General features: G+C 40.3%; 1 protein-coding gene across 1 annotated transcript in view; it reads left to right on the top strand.

Moving 5' to 3' along the window:
• The window catches only part of grin2aa (glutamate receptor, ionotropic, N-methyl D-aspartate 2A, a), a 65,462-nt gene that overhangs the window by 26,237 nt on the left and 13,830 nt on the right, over nucleotides 1–25,395 (top strand). Inside the window, exons 3-6 of the mRNA XM_085933801.1 lie at nucleotides 14,058–14,224; nucleotides 16,416–16,844; nucleotides 19,829–19,943; nucleotides 23,860–24,062. Of these exons, the coding sequence (XP_085789927.1) occupies nucleotides 14,058–14,224; nucleotides 16,416–16,844; nucleotides 19,829–19,943; nucleotides 23,860–24,062 (914 nt within the window). The remainder of the gene's footprint in view (nucleotides 1–14,057; nucleotides 14,225–16,415; nucleotides 16,845–19,828; nucleotides 19,944–23,859; nucleotides 24,063–25,395) is intronic.

Below are 25,395 nucleotides of genomic sequence, written 5' to 3'. Positions count from 1 at the left end.
ATAAAAGAAGCACTTGGGAACCCAAGTCATTTGAAAACGATGTGTGTGTCTGTGTTTAAGAAATAGATGACCTATTTCTTTTTTTTTTTCCCGCTTTAGAAAAATAACACCCACCCACAACACTTCTGTTTCGTTTCTGACTTGATTAACTTTGTTTTCTGCATGTGCTCACGGATTCACACACAAAACACTTCTAGACGCACTCACATATTTGATAAAGTAGATACTTGTTTACCGTTTGAGGAGCCTTTTTTCTCTCTTCTTTTGTGGAAAGGAAAGCATCCAGATTGAACCCCGTGCATCACCACAGAGCTTATTGTTTTTGAAAGAACCCACTTTGGGTGGCACGGCCATCAGTGTGAAAAATGGCCTGGTGCCGGCGAGGCTACAAGTTGGATGGAATGGAGTGATTGGGGAAATGTCTTTGGGGAACGTTGCTGTCTGTCATTGTCTGCAGAGAGCGCGGCTGGGAATCGGCTCAATGTGACCGTGTGCTACTCGCCCTGAAATGGAACATTTGTGTTGAAAAGAAAAAATGATTCAGAGAAATATAGATGATTGTTATTGTCTATTTTCAAGCAAGTCTGGCGTGAGGTGCGGTGTAAATGCAGGGGCAGGCTAGATGAAGTTTTGGTATTTTTATAGAGGTGTGCTAGTTAGCATGACTAATCTTATGGCCGTTTGCGCCGCTGTGGGCGTGAACACAGTCAACTCCATTCATTGACCTCATTGATTGATTTTCTTAAGCACATGAGGAATTCAAAACAATATGTTGATATGACGCTCGTGTCGACATCACATTTTGTGGATGATATTTTTTTTTCTATATATTGCAATGGTGTTATCCCCCCCCTGTGCATGCTAATGAACAGGATAGCATTGAGCCTTTTTTATTTTAAGATTTGTAGAAGGACACACACTAACAGTAATTTGCTCTTTAAAATGAATTAATCTCTCATTAATAATGGACTGATGTGTTTTGCAAACCGCAGCCTCTAACATGAAGCTATCTAGTTGTTGGACGTCCAGACAGCTTTGTGTCAGTTTTCCACCTAGTCAATCAAAGATAGGTTCGATCAGTCAGACAATCAATATCAATCAAGCATCAAGTTAATATATCCTGAGCGGCATGTGACTCTGTGGAGGAGCTTTGCAGCACTCTGTGTGCACGAGTGCAGACTTTAATGACCGGACACTTGAATGAGCTTTATGTTGTGTGTGTGTGTGTGTTTTTACAAGATAAACCATTTACTTCTGTGTGTGTGTGTGTGTGTGTGTGTGTGTGTGTGTGTGTGTGTGTGTGTGTGTGTGTGTGTGTGTGTGTTTGCGTGCACGCCTGACCGTGAGAGTGAAGGAGTGAGAGATTGCGGTTGTTGCGTTTGTTGCGCCGCTTTCCGCAGTTGTGCTCAGAATGCTGATGTGTCACACTGCAGCACTCTTGCTCCCTCCTTTTTTTTTTTTCCTCTCTCTTTACATCTATCTTCCTTTTCATTTCTCCTTCCTTTCTTCATCTGTTCTTCATTCATCATCCTTCCTGCCCCTCATTTGTATTTCCCATACACTCCGTCCATCCTCAATCCAATAAACCGATGCGACGTCTCTTGACGAACCGAAAAAGTATACATGGCGCAAACAGCTAACCGATTCAAAGAAATGGCACTTTTATCGTCCGAGACGATCAGCTAGGTAGACTTGACGAGCAGGTTGGAAGGAGGCATAAATAAACAAGCGGGCGGTCAGGAAGACCTGCACATACAGACAGATATGTAGACAGATGGACAAACAGGAAAGCTAGTCAAGCAGACAGACAAGCCCAGAAAAAGCAGGCACACAAACATACACACACACACCAAACCGTTGTGTTCTTATCAACCAATCACATTGACCCCATCCGCTCGCATCAGCTAGCTCGGTGAAGAGCTACAGCCTGTGACAGCCGTAGCCCCCGGCAACCCACATATGTCCATGCCAGAAAGTGGAGGCTAGCACTGCAAATCTGTCTCCGTGTTGGCAGCAGCTGTCCCTCCGCTGAGCAGGAGCAGGTCCCGGATAATGCAATCTGACCACTGTATCTCGTGATGTAAATCCAGAAAATAACACATCGATAGAGCACACACAAGAACAGATTGGTAGGCCAGATATTTTCAGGGAACATCTGCCTGAGCTCACACGTACAGTACCGTGGTTGTGTTCTGATCAATTTGATGGAAAATATATGATCAGAACATATGTTTCATCTCCTGAGCCAGCTTGACATGCCAAATATTTTGGAGCACTTGAGGGTTTTTTTTTATTTGGCTTATCTGTGTTGGCGTGGAATTCCGTAACAGATAGACCGTGTCATGTCATAAGTCCAGGTGTGACTATATTTTCGTTCCGCTGCAGGATTTTTTTCAACGTGCATTGATGTCATCCAGAAGAAGCTCTGAAATTGCAAAATTGGTTGAATGTAGGAACATCCTGAGATGAAAAAGGGTGTTATCATGTTTTGTTCCCTGTGGCAAAAGCTGTATGACGCGGGAAATGACCTCAGAGAAATACGTCATCCATGTGTGTGTGTGTGTAAAAATATATTTATATGGCTCCACAATACAGATTCAAATCTTACCACTTCATCGTCCGACATACAAGATGAGATGAATGTTTTTCCGAGTGCAAATACGTCACAATTTAAATCACGGCTCAACTTGAAGTTGACATTTATTACAATAGGCACATACGCTGTTATTAATGACACGCTCGGCAGAAAATACATCCACGGGACTATTTCTCACGTGAGGGCAGCCAGCTGATGAGAATTCCTCCCTCCCACCTTTGGCTGCCTCGTGTGAATTTTCCATGCAGGCCTTCTTGAATTCTATGTGAGAAAGGAGGAGATAAGCATGAACGCTTTCGTTACCACGTCTTCGCTAACCTCATTGCCATGGAAGGCTGTTTCTATCATTTCAGCTTCTTTCATCAGGGAACGGAGGACGTGACAGGCCGCCGTGACTTGATCATGCTGACCTTTTTTTTTTTTCTATCCAGTGTTCATCAAGAAACTCTTCTGAGTCTCCTGTCCATCCCCTCATGGCAGGTGCCCACCCTCTGTAAACTCAATTAGCCCGTTGCAGCTTAGCAAAGAACGAGTGTCATGAGCAGGGAATTAGACTCGGCCATCGGGTCTGGTCCAGTGCTTCATTTAACAAAAGCAGCGAGGTTGATCAATAGCGATGGGATTGGACTGAAAGGAAAGGTTGCTATGAAGAAGCAATGTGGTGATTGAGAGGAAAGGCATCACTGTTTTCTGGGTTTGGTGACAGAGATGTTTCTTCAAATTTTCAAAATGGAAGAACTGACCAAACCATTGCTTTCTTCCATTATATTGTTTTAAAGTTAACAAGAGGTCTGTCGATAATGATTATACTCTCTGGACGTGTTTTTGCTTGCATGTGTCATTGTAGCGTAACGCTCAATATCATTACACTCCCAAGTCTTTGTAAAATGTTGATTTACTTATTAGCTACAGTACATGGGTGTAATTTTTGATTTGGGAATTTGTTGTACTAAAGTGAAATGCTAGAAGCCAAAATCAATGAAGAAACTGAATTCGAGCCTCAGGGATGTGTTGAATGAAGATAAGAGACAAGTTAAATGCAGTATGAATCATGTGAAAGGAATAAAAATAAATAAATAAAGAAAAGCTGTGCTCTGAAGGTTTGACCCATAAAGTCACATAACTAAAATGAAAGCTTCGATGCCACTTTGAATAACGTTCCTTATAATGGCGTCTTTATTTTGGTATCATTTTTCTTCAAGGTTTCTCTGCTTCATTTTTGACCTCCCGCAAAATGCCAAACACAAATGTCGACCATTTCCACGTAATTAGTCACATTTCTGCAGTCAGTGTCCCCTATTTCCACCTCCCTTAGTTTCAATTTATTTTTTCACAGAACAGGACAGAACTGAAACAAACCATGTCATGTGCAGAGAGGAGGAAAGCCAAGTAGGAGGAACTCATTAGTGAAAGAGTTTGAGTGGGATGATGAGAAGAAGCTGGGGGGGAGGACAGGATGTAATAAGACAGGATTTGGAATGGGTGAGAGAGTCAACGATAGGGTGGGGGTGGGGGGTTAAAGATACGAGATGAATCCAGACTGTTTCAACTTTTATTCTTGATGATGGGAATAGTTTCCAAATCTCGGACATTGTTTGTGTTGCACACAGCCAGACGATTGGTGTATATTTTGAATCACTCGCACGGCATCAGAAAACATTATTTGAGATTTGTGCATTTTATATTCTGTTCGAAAAGCAAAATCATTAACAATTTAGACTATTGTTATATTGAATAGTTTTGACTTTTATACACATATGGTATAATGTCTCATTTCTAATGCTGGCCATTTATCAGTCATAGTTATGAAACCCAAAAAAATGCTCGATGCATTCTGGTGCAACAAGTAACTTTTGGGTATTTTCCAGGGATTTTTTTCAACATTTCCTTAAGGGACATACAATGACTCTTTATCAGTGTTTTCTGAAGAATTTCCTGGCTTTGTCAAAATCCCAAAAAATAAAACTATAGTTTTGCTGGCCCCTTAGCCACCCCAAGAAAAACATCCTAGCTCCGCCTCTGCATGACAAGACAACATTAGGTGGCAAGATCCACATTTGAGGCAATGTAGAAAAATGGAACACATTAATCTCGTGAAGGACGACGAGTAAGATGAGAGAGATCTTTGATGTAGAGGAGTCTAACACACGGACCTACTTTATAATACTTCATAATTTGGGACTGTTTATCTGTAATGAACCCAAACAAGAGTCTTTTCATTCCTCAAAAATGGATCACTTGTCTTTTCTTTGTCTAAACCTTCACGCTTGGTTGCCACCATCGTAGCTTGAGCGACGATGAAGTGGGTGGCAAGGGAGCAAACAAAGGTGAAGCAGTGGAGATATTGGCGAAAGATGATGAAATTTGCTCTTTCTCCCACTCCATAGAATCCCATCCAATCCCCCCCCCCCCCCCCCCTCGCCTCCCTTCTGCACACTCAAGTACTCACATCCCCACAATTACAGTCATAGCTGTACCGATCCAAAGCTGCTTAATAGTTGAGTAATTAGGGTGAATTGGCTTATGGCGAGGCGGGAGTAAGAGAAGACATAATGGTGTCAATCTGCCTCGATCAGGCGCGTGCACACAACAACAAAAAACGGATTCAGATGCAGCTTGCTCAGAAACTGAAATTATACGAGGAAGTGATTAAACAGTTGATTGTATTGGGACACAGTCAACCGATAAGCACGTCTCGATTTCAAAATGTCACCTCGATATTTGTTTGTGTATTAAATCTTGTAGTGGGGAATATTTACTGATAGTTTAGCATGTGAGGAGAAATGAGAGGAGAGAGAGGAGAATGTGCACCTTAGCATTAAAGCTGTTAAAGCTTTGAATGGCATGTTTAATGGAAGGTACATTCCAGCAGGCCATCATGTTCTCATATGAATGGCTCCTCAAATAAAACCTCTGCTTTATTCAGAGCCCTTCCCATCAGCGGGGGCTTCTCTGATTCCTTGCCAAGCTCACGGGAGCACCTCTAAGAGGAACAGAGTGAATGGAACCCCATTGGGATGCATTCCAAATAAAAAGTGCGCTGTTATTGCTCCATGTTAGAGACCCTTGTGGGCCTTGATGAGAAGATCTTCACGGTACATTGCAATTAATTTCAAATTTATTTGCTTTAGTTGGAGATCCTGAGATGAACCCAGAATGGGCTAGAGGGTTTAGTAAAGCTAATCTTTCCCTGAGGGGAGTTTTTCGAGAAGGCTTTTGGAGTTCCCAGCTCCTCCAAAAAAGCTTGGCAAAGCATTGTTCTTACAAGTGGTTTTGACAAACAGATGTTGGATGTGTGAGTAAACAGAATGATGCATTTAACAGAGCAAAAAACAAGTGAGCATCCAAGCAAACTTGCCATGGATGCGAGAAAGGAAAAAAGACTCAGGGGTGAAAAGGAAGGAAGGAAGGAAGGGTGGGTGGGAGGCAGAACCAGAGAAGAGTGTGCCAAGTAATGCATCCTGCCAGTTTTCATTGTGTCGACAAGCGAAAGTGCTCCACAGAAGCAAGGAGGCTGTAATAGGATAAAGACTGTACTGCAGTGGGAGCGTGCGAAACAGGGGAGGGAGGGGCTAATGTGGGAGAAGCGATAGGGGACGAGGGAGACCAAGCAATAGGACAAAATGGGCCTGACACACATGAACATGAACAATTTTGGCCGCGCAAATCAGTCTTTTACACTCCACTGATCACTCATGTCAGATTGGCCAGTTTAGCTTTCCACCACTTAGCCACCATCTTCTGCTACAAGCTGTCCGGTGTTATTTTCATTGGAAAGTACCATTTTCTGAAATCGCTGACTTTAATAAAAGATATCACCACACTGCGCAAGTATAAAAAGGGAGTCCAGTCAATTGCATCAAACTGCTCAGTGCACTTGTGGTCAAATTTGGAGTGTAAAAATGCTCAAGACTACTTTTTTCAGACCGATACCAGTAGTCACTGATACCGATACAAGGCAACCGATTCCAATAGTAATTAGTATTCTTAGTACATAAATATTTCCTTCCAAAACATAATAATCTAAAATATTTGTATTGTGACTATTTATACTATATTTATATTTATTTATGTATGCATTTGAATCTTTTTTAGAAATTGCATGAAATTATTATTATTATTATTTGAAACATATACCTACAGAAATTACATTTTTAATGGGTGTCTGTCAGACATATTTTCCCTTAGGTCCTGATCATATAATGACAACAAGAGGGCTCCACGAGTTCCAAAACCTTAACATAAGATTGGTATCGGCACCGATGCTGATATCGGTACAAAAAAAGTTTGATAATTCATCAGTTGTTTGAAATCCAGATGAACTTGGAAAGTCCTTATCAATCCAGAAAACACACTCGATCTTGCAGTTTTGATCAGAAAGCCCAAAGCACTTTCAGGCAGCCTCTGATGAAGGACTCCACTGACTCAGTCTTTAGCGAATCCATCATCAACATATCCCAGTGCGGTTCCACAGAGTTCAGACATTGATTCTTTCCTCCAGACCCAAAAAGTTTTGTTTCACTCTGCATTTTATTTGGTGAATAATTCCTTGAATATAATTCATGAAGGGAAAAATACATCATATTTTATTTTCGGCAGCTTTCTCCCTAGCGTGGTTTCTCATTGCATGCTGAGACATGATTGCGTGTGTGGTGTTTTCAGCCTGCGGACATTGGGGGAGAATAGATGCTCCACTCGTGTGCTGTAATGGTAAAATTGAAGCATTTCATAATTTGCAAAAATGTGCACTGCTTAATGTGTGTTTTGTTTCTGTGCTTTAGTGACAATACTCCAGAAGGGAAAATGCAAGATGGTTGTTATTTCCACTTCACCTGTGTTTTTCTCCACTCTTAAATCGAATAATAATCATGCATACAGTTTTTTGTTAATTGTAATAATAATTAGAAACATGGCAACAAATCCTTCCCATATTATTGGTTTATTTTTTTAATCATATTAAATATATTATTTAATATTATTTATAAAATATTTAATAATATTGCTATATTTTTAATCACTTGTTTCTTCACATAGCTTCATAGTCAAGAACACCCAAAGAACATTTTAAAAATGTGTTTTTTCGTAGATATTTGAATAAACAAGGAAAAACACTTTTCTCATGCGTCACATAGAAAAGCAAAAAAAAGAAAGCCGTCTAATCATTTACCAAAACATACAACTCACACGTTTTTCATTTCATTCTGGCGCCGCACGTCTTCAGACGTTCCCAATTGAGCCTTTCATAACAAATGTGAATCAAAGCCATTCACACTCAAAGCGGCTAGATACATAATGGAGACAAGCAGGAAAATTAAAAGTGGAAAAAGAGTGTGAGATTTCCCCTTGGCTGAAGCGCCTATAAATATGTGACTCATAATGTCTTTGATTTGCAAATTAGTGCTTTTTCACTTCCACTCTTTCTGCCCCCTTTTTTTGGTTTTCCCAGATGCCAAGCACATCTATCTACAGTATGCATATGTGCACGTTCATTAATATTGCAGCAGTCTACAGGGGGTCTGAGGAGAAGGCTCCCAAACAAATCACTCGTAGCTCATAGATGATCCATAAAGACGCAGAGAGAGACAAAGGGTTGGGTAGAAATAAAGGCGGAGCAGCGGAGGGAGCGGAGAAGAGAGAAAATAGGAGAACATCAGGGAGGAATTGGTCAAATAAACCAAATAAAAAGATTAAACTCAAAGCTGACATGTCAGATACAACAGCAAGTGTTTTTGTCATCTTTAGGTGATGTAAAAAAAAAATATATATATATATATATATATATATATATATATATATATATATATTCATGTCCACGTTATATTCTCGGCCACGACTTTCTTTCTCCAAAGATGATTTGAAACTACAAAGGAGCTTTAAAGTGGGTCATCTCCTTTTCCCTTGCCGATAAGGCCTTGCACAACTGAGGAAATATTTAAGTCCATATTTTCTCAAAGCAGTTCTGACATTTTTTTTTTATGTATTTAGCTTGCAGCTGTGTTTATATTTTTGGGAACACGGCTTTTTATGAATATGAGTTGAAGGTTGAAGCTTTTGTTCCTAATAAGCAGGGAAAACTTATGTTTGCTATTGAAATATTTTACGATATTGTCAATCCACTTACAAGAAATCATCATCTATGATTGAGGCCTTATATGAACATTCAGTCTATACCCGTCAATGGCACTGAATGAGTTAACCCTATAGTGAAGGCGATCGTAATTTATCAGATCCAATAAATGTCATCAACAGTATTCTTTTTTTTTTTTATTCTTACTAATGTGACAATTGAATCTTTTATGGTTCACATAAAATAATAGTTTCGAGTTGGCAACAGAAACGCATCACATGACCAGCCGGCCGAAATAAAATAAGCGTGACTTATGGTGTGTAAAATCTGGTAAATATTTATCATTCTCCGTCATCCCTCCCAGCCTTTATGTTCAAGGCTTTCCTTCACTGTCAGTATAAAAATTGAGAAGACTTGTTATGGTTTATCAGCTCCATTGCCCAAATGTTCTGGTCGGTGGCCCACCAGAGAGGCTGTGCTAATCAAACCTGGCTGTACAAATGTGTTTTTGACCCAGTTGAGTCGCTCCCTCTCTGTTGAAATAGCAAAGAGCCACAGATGCTTGTATCTACTCACGACTCAAGTCAGATAACATTACCGTCCTCGCTCCTCCAGCGAGGCTGCGTGAGGACGACCCCGATACTCCAAGATGTTTGTTTGCCTCCAACCGGCGTCATCGCTGACTCATTTTTGTTTTCCGTCAAAGTTGCTCGCCGGGGCTCCGTGACCGTTTGCACTTTGACTATCTTCCCTACAATTACCGTAATGTTCGGACGATAAGCCGCACCGGTTAAAATTTGTGATTCAGGGTTCAAAATTTGAGAAAAATTTCGCGGCTTATAGTCCGAAATTTACAGTACTTATATCAGCCGCATTCAATCCGTGAGCTCTTTCCTGTCACGGATAATTCAAATATTTTCCTACCTAAAGATGTAAATCACAATTTATGATTGTCCCTTGCTAGCCCAGAGTTTGTTTGGGTGTAAAACTCTGCACTTTGTTAACAGATCTGGCCTGATGGACTCCTCCCAGGGGTGCTGTCCTTCTGTTTGGCCATTGAAAGCAGCCAATTACTCTGCAAGGCTTCGCTTGGCATCCAATCAAACTGGAAATGGGAAAGTTTAGAGATGATGATGGGGTTCGGGGGAAGAGCACTTACTGTGCACTTTGTCAATGTAAAGGGGAAATCTATGCGCTTGCATTACTGCTTGGATCCATATGGGAAAACAGCTCACTTTCAATCTTTGTGTCCTTTACTCATTCCAATATCAATGGTAAGCAATGATAAAGCATTTGGAGGGAAGCAGCAAAAGTATTTGAAGCTGAATCAACAGCACCTCTAGTGATTACAGCTAAGTACTGCAACTGCTTCTAATTAGGATTCAATTGCTTTTCTCTAAAGAGACATTTAAAATTTAGTTGTGTCGAATTAAAGAAGTGAAAAATGCAGCAAAATGAAATGATCCAATACCTGGATTGTTTCATTTTACCAGTGACAATAAAAGAAATGATGCGAGCTTCAGTCATGCTGAACTATAGCTGCTCTTCATAGTCTGTAACACAACCAATACATCCTCCCGCCTGCTCTCTTTTTCCCTCTTCAATGTTGGCCATCCTCTCTCGCTCTCTTCTCCGTATTTATCTTCCCGTCGCTCGTTTCATCCATCCCAATGGCATCCCGGCCGCCACCCAGCTCGGTTTGCGTCCTCCTTGAAAGTAGGTCTCTCTCTCTATGTCAGTTGCGTGTCTGTCAGTGGCTGCACTGATGAATCACTGATACTGTCAGCGGCATAGTTAGTGACGGCCATAACAGCTGACTGATGCAGCTTTTGCGATCAGCAAATTATGCGTTATTGATTTAACCCCACATGGTTGGATGTCAAAGTGGATCCGGCGGGAGTAATAAGATGAGCGATGGAACGACAAATGTTATGTATATGTCTTTTTCTGTACGAGTCCAGCTATCATGGCTCTATCGTTTTACCATTAATCAAATTGTAAATAATTGAAAAATAATTTGATTAAATTGCATGATTAAATTTTGTGATTTTTCTCTCATTCTGACTTGATTGTTGTTTTTTCTTCTTGACAATGATGAATAGGAAACTAATTATTGGTCTTTGTGTGTTGCGCAACAATGACACACTGGCGTTTTTGTACTTCTGGTGCATTTATTTCATTCATCGATCTTTAACCCATTACTTTTTAAATGTAATTTTGTCAGTGTCTGAAAAATTATATTAAAATGTTTTGGGGATCATTTTAGAAGGTATAAATAGGGTTTAAATTGTTATCAGTGATAATTATCAAAAGATTAGTGAGAAAAAAATTCCCCTGCATCTAATTTCTAGTTTTATTTCGATCGTAGCTTTGCTAATTTAAGTCACGCTATCGATGTATTCTTTTAAATGTGTGCCGAAGGATTAAGACGCAGAAGTGCTTCCGCAGAGAACGATAGTTAGGAGTTAGGAATTGATAATTGGGTACAAAGCAAAGAGGGAAAGTAGGACAAGAAACCTTCAAATGAAAGCAGCAAAGAAAGAAGCTGCAAGTAAAAGGAGGCGATGCCGGAGGATGAGATTAGGACAGCACGAGCGGCTAAGACAGCTAAAATGAAGAGAATAATTACGATGCTTGCTGCTGCTGCTGCTGCTGCTATTGCTGCTGCTGGCAACTTGACAACTTTCGTAATGATGACCCGGGAATGACGACAACAAAACATTTGGAGCCTCTCATTTGAAGTTCCTTTGGTATTATGATTTTTTTTTTTGGGATAAACTTAAAAATCCACTCATGATGCGTACTTGTAAAAAAAAAAAACTGTGTTTCCCAGAGGAGTGCAGCAAAATATCGGCCTTATTGAATACCGTAAATTTCGGACTATAAGTCGCTACTTTTTTCTCAAATTATGAACCCTGAAGCATGAATTTTAGATGCAGCTTACAGTCCGAAAATTACGGTACATAAGGTGTGGGTGGGAGTGCGCAGTTTAGATCAGGGGAAGGGTGAAAAAAAAAAAAAAACAGACCTCCCGGACAGTGAGTTAACGAAACTAAAGGAAGACACTGGGAGGAAGATATTGGACTTATTAGAGTGGGAGAGCGAGGCAAATGCATAGACCAAGATAGAGGCATGGGGAGGGGGTGTGCGAGAAAGAGGGGATGATGTTATTTTGTCAGTGTTTCCCCGTGGGGGGCTTGGCTGCTTGTTAAAAAATCCTGACAGAGAAACCACAGCAGTGATACACACACACACACACACACACACACGCTAATATATATATATATATATATAATGCTGCCCCCGTGCTATACACTTAGAGTAAGTTTCTTCCTCTCTGAGTGTATTTTAGCTATGGAAATCTATTGCCAAAAATACTCGCCTGACATCATGCGTAGGATTTTCTCAACATATGTATGAGGGGGGAAATTAGTCTAACAGTCGAAGGCCACTGGATTGTTTGGTGTCCAAAACACATTCCAAATTTTAGTACCGAATTTGCATAAATATAATAGGCTCACTTTTAATGGAAAATGCACGGAAATGATGAGTCTGGTAAATATGCATCTTTTTATTATTTGGCTGTGGTGACTCTGAGTGAGCATTGTCCATTTGGTATTTTACCCCCGCCCGAAAAAAAATCCATCTGTATTGTTTTGCCGTATCTATTTCTATCCATGTCTGGTTATATTTAGCAACGTGCAACAGAGGATTTTTTTTTTTTTTTTGTCATATCACCGAGGCTCTCCTCCAGTGGACACTGGCGGGCTTTAGAGCTCAGCATACTGTTTGTCACACTAGTGCAGCCGTTCAAATGAAAACATCTTTTTACCTAATATGACATGTATTTAAAGGCTTCTTGATTTTTAGCAGTCCTATAAACCTGTAAACACTCATGCTGGCACGTGTGTCTGCACATTTGTGCATGTGTACTAATAAACCAAACACTGATTGATGCTCGTGGAGTTATTTATAACTGCCTGTTTCAAATTCTCATGATTGTTTGTTCATACCACAGAAATCTCAAAAGTCACAATTTTACATAAAAATATAAATAATATATACGTATACACCACAAACAAAAAACAATTCACACACATTTGGTACAAATAGTTTTTGCTAGTCATGAATTGCTACACAAATTCCAACTGTTGCATAAAAAAATGCATCACATGTCAATCAGTAACTGCTATCTATCATTTTATAACAGTAACTCTATTCATTTAAGAGAGGATCAAAATATGCATAATAAATACTTTATATACTGTCGAGCCAACATTCCTAAATCTCCCTGCTAGTCCCAGTTAGCCCCGCATTGGTGCAAAGTGTGAGTGTTGACTACGGCTGTGATGAAGACAAAAAGTGACAAGTCTTACAACATGACCTCCTTGCCTAGCCACCATGCTCCAGTATTACTCGAGTTTCTATGACATTAAAGCGTACAAGCTCACATACACTGGACGGGAGAGAAAAAACAGTCTTCATATAGGAGAGGCAAATAAGATGCACAATTATTGCTAACATTGAGCACACATCATCGTACTGGGGAAGCGAATGCTTGGTCATGCATGTAGCGTAGCTGAGAAAATTCACATGGTCACAAGTGCACTTCGCTGCACTCCATGCTATTCCGTCAATTGGATCATCATGTATAATCTTAGGCCCCAGTGAATTGTTCTTCACATTTAGTTTTTTGGATTTAGATAGGGTACCATACACTGGCGGAGCTAGGATTTTTTTTTTTCTTGGGGGGGGGACATGGGGGCGCCACCAAAATCTCAGTTTTTACACCCTTCCCCAAATTCTTCAGAAAATGTTCATAAAGATTTCTTATATACTCCCTTCTACCCAAACATGGTACCTGGGAATCCACGAATATTTCCGGAGGGGTGGCGGGGTGTCTGGTAACATAATACTCACTCCCCCATGCTCCTCTCCCATTATTTTTGTCTCATTCCACCTTGTATAATAGTCCTCACACAAATGAGTCATTTGGTGCAAATCTGCCGACATAAATGGAGTTAATTTGTTCACCTGCGGTAGTGCTTGTCAGTGGCATCCAATCAAATGTTGGAATAAATTAAATGGGGAAACAATCCAGAGTTCAGTTTAATGGAGTGTGTTTGAGCGAGTCAGCGTGAATAAAACCCTCATTCCCAGTCAACTCGACCTGGGAGAGTTCTGCAGCTTGCCTGCACTGCGTCAATCCAATTTGGACTTAATTGAATTATTCAGAACACCCATACAGTGTATATACCACGTGTACATTAAACTGCCTTCACAAGTCCATCTGTTCGGAGAAAGATTTTTTTTTTTTTTAGAATGTTCAACCAAATGGTTAAATTGACTTCTCGATCAAACACCTACTAAAACTTCTCATTGTTGTCTTTTCAGGACGATAAGTCAACGTTCTTCCAGTTTGGTGCTTCCATCCAGCAGGAAGCTCTGCTGATGCTGAACATCATGGAGGAGTACGACTGGCACATCTTTTCTATAGTTACGTCAAAGTTTCCCGGCTACCAGGAGTTCATCAACATTCTAAAAACGACAGTAGACAACAGGTATAATTTATTTTACCTTTATTACAAACGCAGGACAAATCATTTTGACTATACATTTGACAGAAAACATAATATGAAAACAAAACAAGGCTTGTGATATTTATTGTCACACAGCAAGATACAATTCTCTCAAAAATAAATGAAATTGCTCTTAAAGCTAAAAACAAACACACCAATGGGATTTCCTTTGATCAAATAGTTCCCAAATTACCTCATTTTAAAAATGACTCCAGTGGATTCCCAGCATCTTATTTCCAGAATAATTTCTCCATTTTTGTACCGTAATCTCATCCATCATCACAGCAGATGTCCCTGCGGTGAATGAGGTTGTTTACTGTCTTGGCGACTTACTGCACTCAGTATTTGGCCTTGGATGTTTCATCTCCGTTCCTCATATTGGTTTCAAACTCAGCAGCCCACAAGGATTTAAGCAGCACTTTTGAAATTAATGTGGTTGACAGTTTGGTTTAGTATTCCTGCAGCTTTGCTGTCTACCACACCTCTAGGTCATTTTGACTGATGTTGTAGTCAAATGCTTAACAGCGCAGCAGCCTATAATATTTAGCTGCGAGTTAAATAAATGCTTCAGCAATTCTGAGATGATGCTGATGGTTAGTAGTCTGTACATTATTTCAATTTAAGTTGACCCAAACTGTGTTTGTGTTGTTTTAGTACAACGATGATGAGGATGATACGACATAATAATCATCACCATTATTATTTATGTTACCTGAGGTGGTATAGGAAAAAAATGTATATATTTAGTATTTTTTTATTAAATATTATTTAAGTTTTTTTCCTCTTCTACCTCCGAATTTTCTTTTATATCTTTTAGCATTTTTCAAATTCTCTGTGCCAAAATATGAAGTATTCATTTAAAACTATTACGAAATAATGTACTTGATTATGACTCGACACCTATGGTTGAATTTTAATGTTAGTACAAACAATATTTATACTTGCTGTTTTCAAATATATCAGAAGAAGAAAAGCTGAAGTATTATCTGCTGCGAGTACACAGTAATGCCATGCAGTGTAATTTAGTGTGGAAATGGAAATATTTATTCCCTCTGATTATTGACCTCAATACAGGAATATTCATAAATCATTAATTAAAGATGAAATAATTTGCATGAGTGGCCATAATTAACTGTCCAGTTCCCGTGTTGCTGTTCGACCTGCTCGCTGGGGCTTGGTCATGGGCAGACAGCTTTAATAGCAAAGAACCTCTATCATCTCAAGTGAAAATAAAATGGGCCAGTCAGCTCAGTGAGTCAAGGCTGAGCTGGCAGATGTTATGGTACTCTCAGGAGCCCTACATGAAATGCAGCCTAGATACTGCAGAACCAGAAGGTGGGGGTGTTATCGCTAAAGATGCATGATACATGAAATCATGACTGCCTGAAAAAAAAAAGACAAAAATTGCAATATGTATGGTGTTCAATGTCCACAGAGTGATCCAAGAATGATGAAGACTTTGCAAAACCTAAAATCATTCGTTTAATGTTCACATAATTATTGCTCTGTGTCTTTTATTATATTAGCTTTAGGGTGAAATTCGTCTAATGCCAAAGCCTTCGATCAATTTGTTACGGATCGTGCCTTTAATCATAACGTATTTTTCCGTCCATGCAATTCCCCTTTGTGTAATGGGTTCTGCTGAATATTATCACTTTGGACATTTTTTTTAAATCAGCCTTTAGATAAGAAAGATAAATGATCTTATCAGTCTTTTCTTTAATGAGCACTTGTTACCTCTCACTTCGGATAACTTTCTAGAAAGATGGATTACAAAAAGGGAAGTTATCTGATCTTTGGCGATTGAAGTTTGTCCTATTTTTAGCAAGATGGTTTTGAGGTTTTGTCCCAATGGTGGACCAAAAATGGTGGTATGAAGACAGATGTGTTTCTTTGAGTACATATATTTTTAAATTTTTAAAATGTTAAATTTCTTGTCATTTTTAGAAGCCCAGTCACTGGCACAGCTAGGATTTTTTTTTCCTTTGGGGGGGCAGGCATGGGGGGAGGCAAGGATATCCTATGGGGTCTGTAAAACATTTTATTTTATTTTTACAAACCCCAAAAATATCAATAAAAATGCTGATAAAGTTTCATTATGTGCTTTCATTAGTGCTTGGAACTGTCCTTGGTACCAGATTGTCATAGATTTCAATGCTTCCCTTCTTTGCAGTTTTGTTGGCTGGGACCTGCAGAATATCATCACTCTGGATGCCGTAGAGGAAGACAGCCGCTCTCAGATCATGCTGAAGAAGGTCCAGTCGCCGGTCGTTCTCCTCTACTGCTCCAAGGACGAGGCCGTCTACATCCTGGAGGAGGCTCGCTCTCTGGGCCTCACAGGATTCGGTTACATCTGGATCGTACCTTCGCTGACCACCGGCAACCCGGAAATAACCCCTGAAGCATTCCCATCAGGAATGATTTCGGTCTCCTATGATGACTGGGATTATCCTTTGGAGGCTCGCGTACGTGATGGTTTGGGGATCATAACGTCAGCGGCGGCGGCCATGTTGGATGAATACGGCGACATCCCCGAAGCTCGAACGTCTTGTTACGGCCAGATGGAAAAAACCAGCAAGCTGCCACCTAGCGCACTACACAAGTAAGTGAAACCTCAAATTTGACTAGCTGTGTCAAAAAAAAAACAAAAAAAAAACACATTCATTGTCCTCTCTTTCACTTTCTTACACCCACAACAATATAATTTTCCTTTTGGTCCTCTCTGATAATTATAGAATGTTCAAGCCTGTTTAAGTAGAGCATAGCGAGATGCATGAACAAGCGCCAGAATTTAAAGAAAGGGTGGGAGTAGGAAAAAAAGGCTGATAAAGAGGTGACTGAGAGTTGAACTTCATGTTGAAGGGATTGAAGACATGGAGAAATGAGTAGTTGAGGGATGCTGTGCTCCAAAATTCAAGAGCCCCTTGATGACTCCTTCTGTTCCTTCCTTCTTGTCCCACATCTCCACGCTCTCCTTCTAACCTTTTTATAGCTGTGAAGCAGCCAGTGGGAAATATTCTACATCTTGCCAGCTTCCGTCTGGCTTACAATATGACACAGAAGACACGCACACACTCAGGGGCCCCACCTTGCAATATTGTACAGTATATTAATTTTTTTTTTCAGCATTGTTTATGATATTAAAGAGAGAAATCAGGCCATGCGAGTGCTGTAAATCAGAGCCAGCTGACTTTACTCCCATCATGCTCATCTGCCTCAGGTTGTTTCCCAGGTGATGAGGGGCCACAGATGGCTCTGTCTGGTTGAGAGAACTCAGCCAATGAGGCCTCGTGACCCGGACTTGAGGAACATGATTGGTCAGACCCAGGTCAGCGCTGTGGGCCATTAAAAGTTGTCAGTATGTCAATGGCCAGTGAGAAAAAAAGGTTTAAACTGAGGCAGACACATAGATCAAATGGTTAAGAATTGTAATAATTTACAGGATTACATAAAAAAAAATAATAATACATTTGTCATGTTTGGAGTTTTTACCCCCTGATCTCAGAATACACACGCAAGGGAAAATGCATTCATAAAAAATGCACAACAGTTCTAATAAATATGTTGCTAAATTAAGAGGAGAATTGATTTATTTCATACTTTTGAATAAATGATGAATAGTCCTAATTAAGGTCTGGTGTACAAGTAATAATAGATAAATGTCTTCTCCGTGAGTGATGTGTTGGATGACGCGACTTCCTCAAAAGTAAATTGTTTTGTGTGGCAGTGATTTTATTGTCGCTTACCCCGCAGGTAACACCGTCTGAGAGAAAGAGCGGGAGGCGCTGAATTAAGTCAATAACTCACAAACAGCGGGCGGGCGGGCGGTCGGTCGGGCGCCTGTGTGCGAGCATTCAATGGCTCATTACAAAGAAAAAGCAGACATTTAATTCCACTTTCAAGTGAAAATAATGAGGATTCTGATCTCCTGAGAATGATGTTGAGCTCTTTTTTTTAATAAAAAAAAAGGCTTAAAGATTGACAATCTAAGTTTATCTTAATCCTTTATTATTATTATTTTTTAATCAGTATCGTAATATTGTTTTCAGTATATAATGCTTGCCATGTAGCGGCAAGTTTCTGTATAATAAAATCTGTAAAAACATAATTAAAATAAATAAATACATTTGTACAATTTTAAAAATTAAATTTGCTGTACAAAAAATAAAATATTACAAGGGAAATAAGATTTGTTTTCTTTTTATGCTAGGACAAAAAAAAAAAAAAAGGAAGTCCAAAAGTGGAGAAAAGGACGCACTAACATTGAGGATATTTTTATCCAAACTCAGCTAAGGCTTGGCTCGTCATACTTTCCCTACTTCTCATTCCGTCTGTCTGGCACCATTTACACTCTAAATATTTCGGGGGGGTGACCCTAACTCCACTGTTGACTCACCTCTGCCCCCGTTTTCATTAATATGGAGAGAAGTGTTCTAATGGTTGCTGCAGCCTGGTGGATCATGCTTTAACCAGAGAACGTAAGCATTGCATTGCAAATTGATGAGGTGGGCCAAGTCATTTATGTGTGCGTACGTGCATGTTCATTCATACAGTTCACTTTCAGGTCATCTTGCTGCACGTAGCTCATGATGTGCGTATCCTAGCAACACTCATGAACAGGTTGAAGTATTTACCTAAATAGAACTGGATAGCCGAGAGCACCTATAAAAACAACTTAGGAGTGTTACATGGAGTTTTAATAATTAGATTTTACTCACAAAGTCTGCGGAGGTTGGTGTCAAATCATTTTATCAACTTTACATGGGTTTGTTTTTCCGAATCCAGCTCTCATCTCGCAAGATCGTCTTTTAATTCTTTTCTCTTTTGTGGGATCAGACTTGTTTATTTACCTTGGATCCAGAAGAGGGTGATGGGTTATGATCATAAGGTAGCATGCAAGTCACAAGAAGTTTTGTTTACAATCCTAGAATTTGCTAAAAGGTTGTTTGATGCTGAGAAAGGAATGAAAAGGAAAGGAGCAGAGAGCAAAACAGAAAAGGAGTGTGCGATTGATACCTAGTCTGCCGCTAAGTGCAGACCGGGTTGTCGTCTAAAAGAGTGGCCTGCATGCTGACATTGATTTTGGCAAAGCTTTTTCTGCCGCTGTCGCACATCATTTGATTCGCTGGGTCTCCAGTAAAATCACCTGGTTGCTTGGATCATTTTGATTTGATCGCAAAACACTTTCCGGCCCCTTAAATCTTCTTTTTTCAAACGACCATTGAAAGTTTATGCGTTTGGAGGAACAGATGCTCACCTCCTTTTTTTTTTTTTTCTGGGAAGGATTTTCTGGTACCACTGACAGAAAAAAAAAAAAAAGCCAGAGTGAGGAAGGACAGTTATGATTAATGTGGGGGGCCATGTTCCTCCAAGAATATCTTCCCATTGCCCTCCATCTTAGCTAATGTAACCTGCCACGTGGGTCACTCATTACAGCCTCTGTGAGTGTGTGATGTCGTGTTAGACCATAACTCCTGGGACAAGCCTTTTGGAGTAGATATTGGAATATCGGTGTGTGTGTGTGTGGGAGGGGGCGGGAGGGCATCGACACACTTTTGTCTAATATTTTGTCCCTTCCTGTCTCAGGTACATGATGAATGTGACATGGGAAGGCAGAGACTTGTCTTTCACGGACGATGGATATCAAGAACATCCAAAGTTGGTGGTCATTGTTCTGAACAAAGAGAGAGAGTGGGAGAAGGTAGGAGCTGTGTGTTTCGATGTCACATTTATTTATTTATTTTGATTTTTTGATTTATAATTTTTTTATTTTTTTATTTTATATTTTATTTGTTTTTCTTTTTTTTTCTTTAAAATGACAAATTACATTTTATATTTTCATTCTAAAATGTTTTAGCCAACTTTAGTCACGGCGCAGCGGTAATTCTTAGTTCTCTGTATGCCTTGGGCGTCATGTTTCACTTTTCATTGTTTCTCTTCATCATTACTGTTTGTTTCTTGTATAAGCAGATACCGTCATCTATCGCCACCTTCAGAAACGACAAGGAAAAAGGCATCACAGCATCCCTGTTTGATTGACGAGTTATCTCAGAGAATCCCTTTGCAGGAGAAAAGAAACATAACAAAGGCCAGAGCTCACCATTGCAATGCTACGTGTGTGTTATTTTGGCCGCCTTAGCTGAGCAATGAGCTCATTGGCCATCAAGCCTCTGGATTGCCTTAACTAGTTCATTTGAGCGAGCATCCCTAAATGAATGGCCGCTGTAAATCGCTAAGGATTCGCGCCATTGTAATGGACTTTAAATGGACGCCATGCATCTCCGACCGCTTCTCGCGTGCTTTTAAATGCCTCATATTTAATAGGCCGTTTGGTCATGGCTGAGGCTGGAGAGTTGTGTAGATAAAGCGTAAGAGGTGACCATGGTCACAATGAAAACAAGATGTGAGGAGGACAACTGGTGCTTCTTTGGTTTTGACTCTCTGAGCTTGACTGGATTTACATGCCCTCTTAATTTGTTTATTTTTCCTCCAAATGAACAAATATGGCTCATCCATATTTGTCACTTTTTTTCCTCCTCATTGCTTCCCTCCCTTCCTTACTTGAGATATTTTTTTTTCCTTTCGTCATGTTCTTGCAAACTGTCACTTCTTATTTACTTCTCCTCTTTTCATAACTCTTCCTTCTAGTTCCTTCAACTTGATAAACCCTTCAGTCCTTTTTTTCTTGGTATATTGCCTACTTTTGTCCACCTACTATTTTTACTCTTATTTCCTTCCTTTCCTCTCTTCACTACATTAATCATCCTGCCTGATTGTTCCTCCCGGCGTTACTTAGGCTGGATTTACACCGCAGGTCCAAGTGCCCAATTACGATTTAATGTCTTATGCCTTTTTTGTATGCATTTCGAGTAACACAGTGTCCTTCCTTCTTTCTTTCTTTCCTTCCTTCCTTGCTTCCTTCCTTCCTTCCTTCCTAACAGGTCGCAATTGTACAATATGTGTTATCATTTTCACTTTAACTTGCCGCAAAGTCTCTACCCATTTTTTTGGTGGGGACAACCGTTTCCATATTTCTTACGGACGTGCTTCCACCCACATACACATGCATGCACACATCATTCTATGTTAATGTGCTATATGGAGATAGAATGTTGCTGGCCTGTGAAATTGATCAGCACTGTGTTGCAGAGAAGAGGCAAGGAGATTCAAAGAGGAAACATAATTGGGGAGCTGATGTCACTTTCTTTCTTGCTCTCTGACTGGTGCAGCCTTCCCACCCAATGCACCGGGAGTCAGTGGCACGCAGAGATGAAAGACTTTTATGGATGATCAAGAGACCAAAATTCTGAAAGAGCACAAAAATATGGTTATAAACTAAAAAATATTGCATGAGTACTCCCTCGGGGCAAGCGCAGGGAGTCGAGATGGAGGCAGATAGGCAAGAAGTGTAAGAGCTCTGGAAAAATAAAAACTAGTAAAGCACTCGAAATAGTCTTGATAGGGATGTCGAGTATTATTATTTTTATTTGTCTTATAGCTTCATTAACCTAACTGTATTCACTGATTAAAAAGCTCAATTTTATGCTTCATTCCTGCTGAGTAGATGGATTGTGTAATTTACTTAAGGAACTGCTGCAGTAGTTGCAAAATAATTGTTTTAGACAGCATGGGATTTGTGCTTGAAAAATCACAGTGGAGACAATTGCAAAAAAAAAAAAAGTCTGTTCATACACACGCATTTGAAGACAGCAAGGATTTATGCATTTTTTAAAAACAAAAACAAAAAAAACCAACCCCGGTCATCACGGGTTCAAATTCCTCTCCCTGCTCCTTTTTATCATCTGCTTTCTTGTTGCCCTCATTTTCACAAGCACACACGTGCTTCCTTCCTTCCACGCATCTTTTGGCACATGCGTGCACAACCACACACAAAGCAAGAGAGGAAGCGCAAGCTCGACTTTCTCGACATAATTTTGTCTGACAGAAGTGACAGATATTATTTTATGACTGAATGCTTTTCCCCCACGCTATTAGGGACTCTTTCGCCCATAATGCAAATTGCCACAGCTATAACTCTCCCAGTGAGACGTGCGTACAGAAGGTACAGGGTGAAAAGCGCTCTGATCTGATCCCTTGTTGTTTTTTTTTAGTCTTCTCGCTCTCATGTTCAGCATGGATGCGCTTGATTGGGATTGTGTTTGTATAGGTCAGACAAAAGCATAAGAGCAACGAGGAGGAATGGTGGAGCAACAGGAAATACTGGCACGGATTTTTTGGCGTTGGGGTTTGGAGATCCAACATTGTGTTGCACGCTCGGTTATTTGAGAGCATCTTATTTTTCTACTCCTTGCTGAGTGTTAATTTATAACCCCTCTTTCTCTAATTAGAGGGAAGTAGAAGAAAAGAAGGGGGGGGTGTCCAAACTTTTAAATCCCACTGAGATAGATTTGATCCACTTTAGCAATAAATGCTGTATAAGAAAAATAATGCTCAGTTGATGCTGTCAGATATAAATTTATTTTCCCATTATGGGGTCTACGTAGAATATTCAAAGCATCTTGCAATGTCAACGAGTTACTTCTGAATTATCCATTTTTGTTTTGCTACGTGTGCGTTCTTAAACACCCGACATGGCAATTTAATGTCTTCGTGTCTTGGTTGTTTTGATTATGTTCGTCCGAGCTTCTTTTTTTTTTTTTTTGTATGACAGTCCTCTTACATTTATGTATTGATTAGATTGATATAATGTTCATTTTGCTGAAAAGAGACACACACGTTTAGTGAAAAACAGCTGTGGGGAAATAAATGCAGCCCTTCCCTGGAGAGACGAGGTGACACAAGAAACTGTGTACTGTCCAAAACAATTCATCCTACACACATTGAGGTGTCTACGGCAGTTGACTGAGGCGTCTCTAATCCTTGTCAGAGGATACAAAACCACTCAAAGGAAAACAATTAAAATGCTAATTTCATTTCCTACACATGACTTGTCAGGCAGGCTAAACAGTAACGTTAAAGTATGTTCATTAACGAACATATGAGTACACGGTCAGAGGGGAGCGATCACAATTTTCCTCTTTTAGTCAACTGGACATTTTTTTTTGGGGGGGGGGAGTCAATTTTGAGACACTTGCTACTGAATAGTCACGTTTATGCAACTGTGTAAGTCGCTACACAAGATGACAAATCAACCGATGCTGACTACAAATGCACTGCGAAAAGAGCATGTATAAAAATGTTTTAAATGGAGAGAGTGAGTGAAAGCAAGGTTTGCCTCTTTCTGCCTCCTTTCGTATTAATAATTGAGAGTGGAGCAAAGCCTTTTTTTTTTTTTGGCCTCTTTACTCGCTGGCTTGACACAAACATAAGTAAACATGGTATGACCGCACACGCACGTTACATGTTAAGACAGATGTGGGAGGAAAGAGAGCATCCATAAGAGAATCTGTGACATTACGGCTTTCAAAACTTGATCAAATATTAACATTTAAGCCTGTCGCGCACACTCGATACATCAAAGATACAAAAACACAACGTGTGTCAAGTTGTCCGATGGTGGCTGGCGGCTGTTTTCACTCCGAAAAAAAAAAAAAATCAACACAGATAATTCAAGACTGTTAATGCCGCTTGCATCCTGCGCTCCTTCATCCCCGCAGATGGGGAAGCTGGACAACAGCAGCCTGACACTCAAGTATCCAGTCTGGCCTCGTTTCAACTCCTTCGGCGACGCCGAGCTCGACGACAACCACCTGTCCATCGTCACCTTAGAGGAGAAACCGTTTGTCATCGTGGAGGATGTCGAGAGACTGACCGGTACCTGCATGAGGAACTCTGTGCCCTGCAGGAAACATATCAAAGAGTACGTCCGACTTTTTCTCAACTCTAAGCAATCTATCTCGATGCAGCAACTTGTCTCCCACCCGCTGCTGAACTCAGCAATTTACTTCTTCATTTCCAATTTTCTTTCTCCCAACTCTGGCCTGTCTTGCTATGCTCCATTCTTGAAGGCATCAAATAATACGTAATCAAAGCTTTTTATTTGATGGCGCCACATTATTAATTCTCGCCATACACACGCAGGCTCAACAAAGATTGCTGTGCACGCTACGCACTTCAAGCCATCCATGTGTGTCCAACATTAGCGACTAGAACTATGCACATGAATGCTCACACACTCACACAAACACAGCTGATTAAGTTGTAATGGAGTCCCAGGGAAGAGGCAGTGAGAGAGAGAGATTTTCATCCAGAATCACTGTGAAGTAGGGCGGAGGATAATGCATCTCCAAGGAGCAACACACACACACACACACACATAGTCAATCTGATATAAACTCACTTGTACCACATGTCCGCTCGCTCAGTGCAGTGGATTTCTGCCTCCCATTGCGCAATTCCCACTGAGGCATCCGCAATGGCTATTTGGAGGAAGAGGGGATGGATGCAGGGAAGTACACAGTAAGAGGGGAGCTTGGGATGGGATCAAGACCATTCATGCATGCAGAATTGCAAATTTACTTGTCCAGGCTGGGCCTCAGAACAACCTCCATACACATCGCTACTCTGCCCTCCCTGGAGGCCTTTAGTGGTTCTATATCAAGTTGGCCTGGCAGCTTTACAAAGAGCTTCCCTAACATCACATGCTCTCTACTGGCTGGATAAATGTGGGCACTGTGATCATGAGTGCAGTTATTATGGTTTTGAACTCGAGGTTAGCGCTGTACCTGCTCCTGCCAATCTCGTTGACCTCTTTTTATTTTTTATTTTTGCACTGTTAGCTATCACTATAATAATACGAATAATAGGGTTCATCTTTATACATAGTGGGGAAAAAAAATCTCACAAATAGCCCTTCCACCGACTTACCATTTTTATTACATGACGGAAATAAGAACGGGCAAGAATTCCGTTTTTGTTTGAGATCATTTTTGTCACATTGACAGCTAGTGATTGTAACAACTGCGTTTGCAGCGGAAGTAAGAGTTTCATTTCCCTTCCAACACAACATAAATCCTCCAAAGTGACAGTGTTCCAATTCCAAAGGTAACTGCAGTCATGACTGAATGTTGGAAGTTTTTACCCCCCCCCCTCCCGCCTTTCTTTCCTCTCATCCTTTTCTTAAGTTTTTGTTCAGGTCGCAAAACTTAAATACAAGGTTGTATCGTCCTAATTAGCACTCATCTAAAAGTTAA

The sequence above is a fragment of the Syngnathus leptorhynchus genome, chromosome 16, assembly GCF_054491065.1.
Source record: "Syngnathus leptorhynchus isolate UIUO chromosome 16, UIUO_Slep, whole genome shotgun sequence".
In the NCBI taxonomy this organism is placed as follows: Eukaryota; Metazoa; Chordata; class Actinopteri; order Syngnathiformes; family Syngnathidae; genus Syngnathus; species Syngnathus leptorhynchus.
This window is presented reverse-complemented; position numbering and strand designations above follow the sequence as displayed.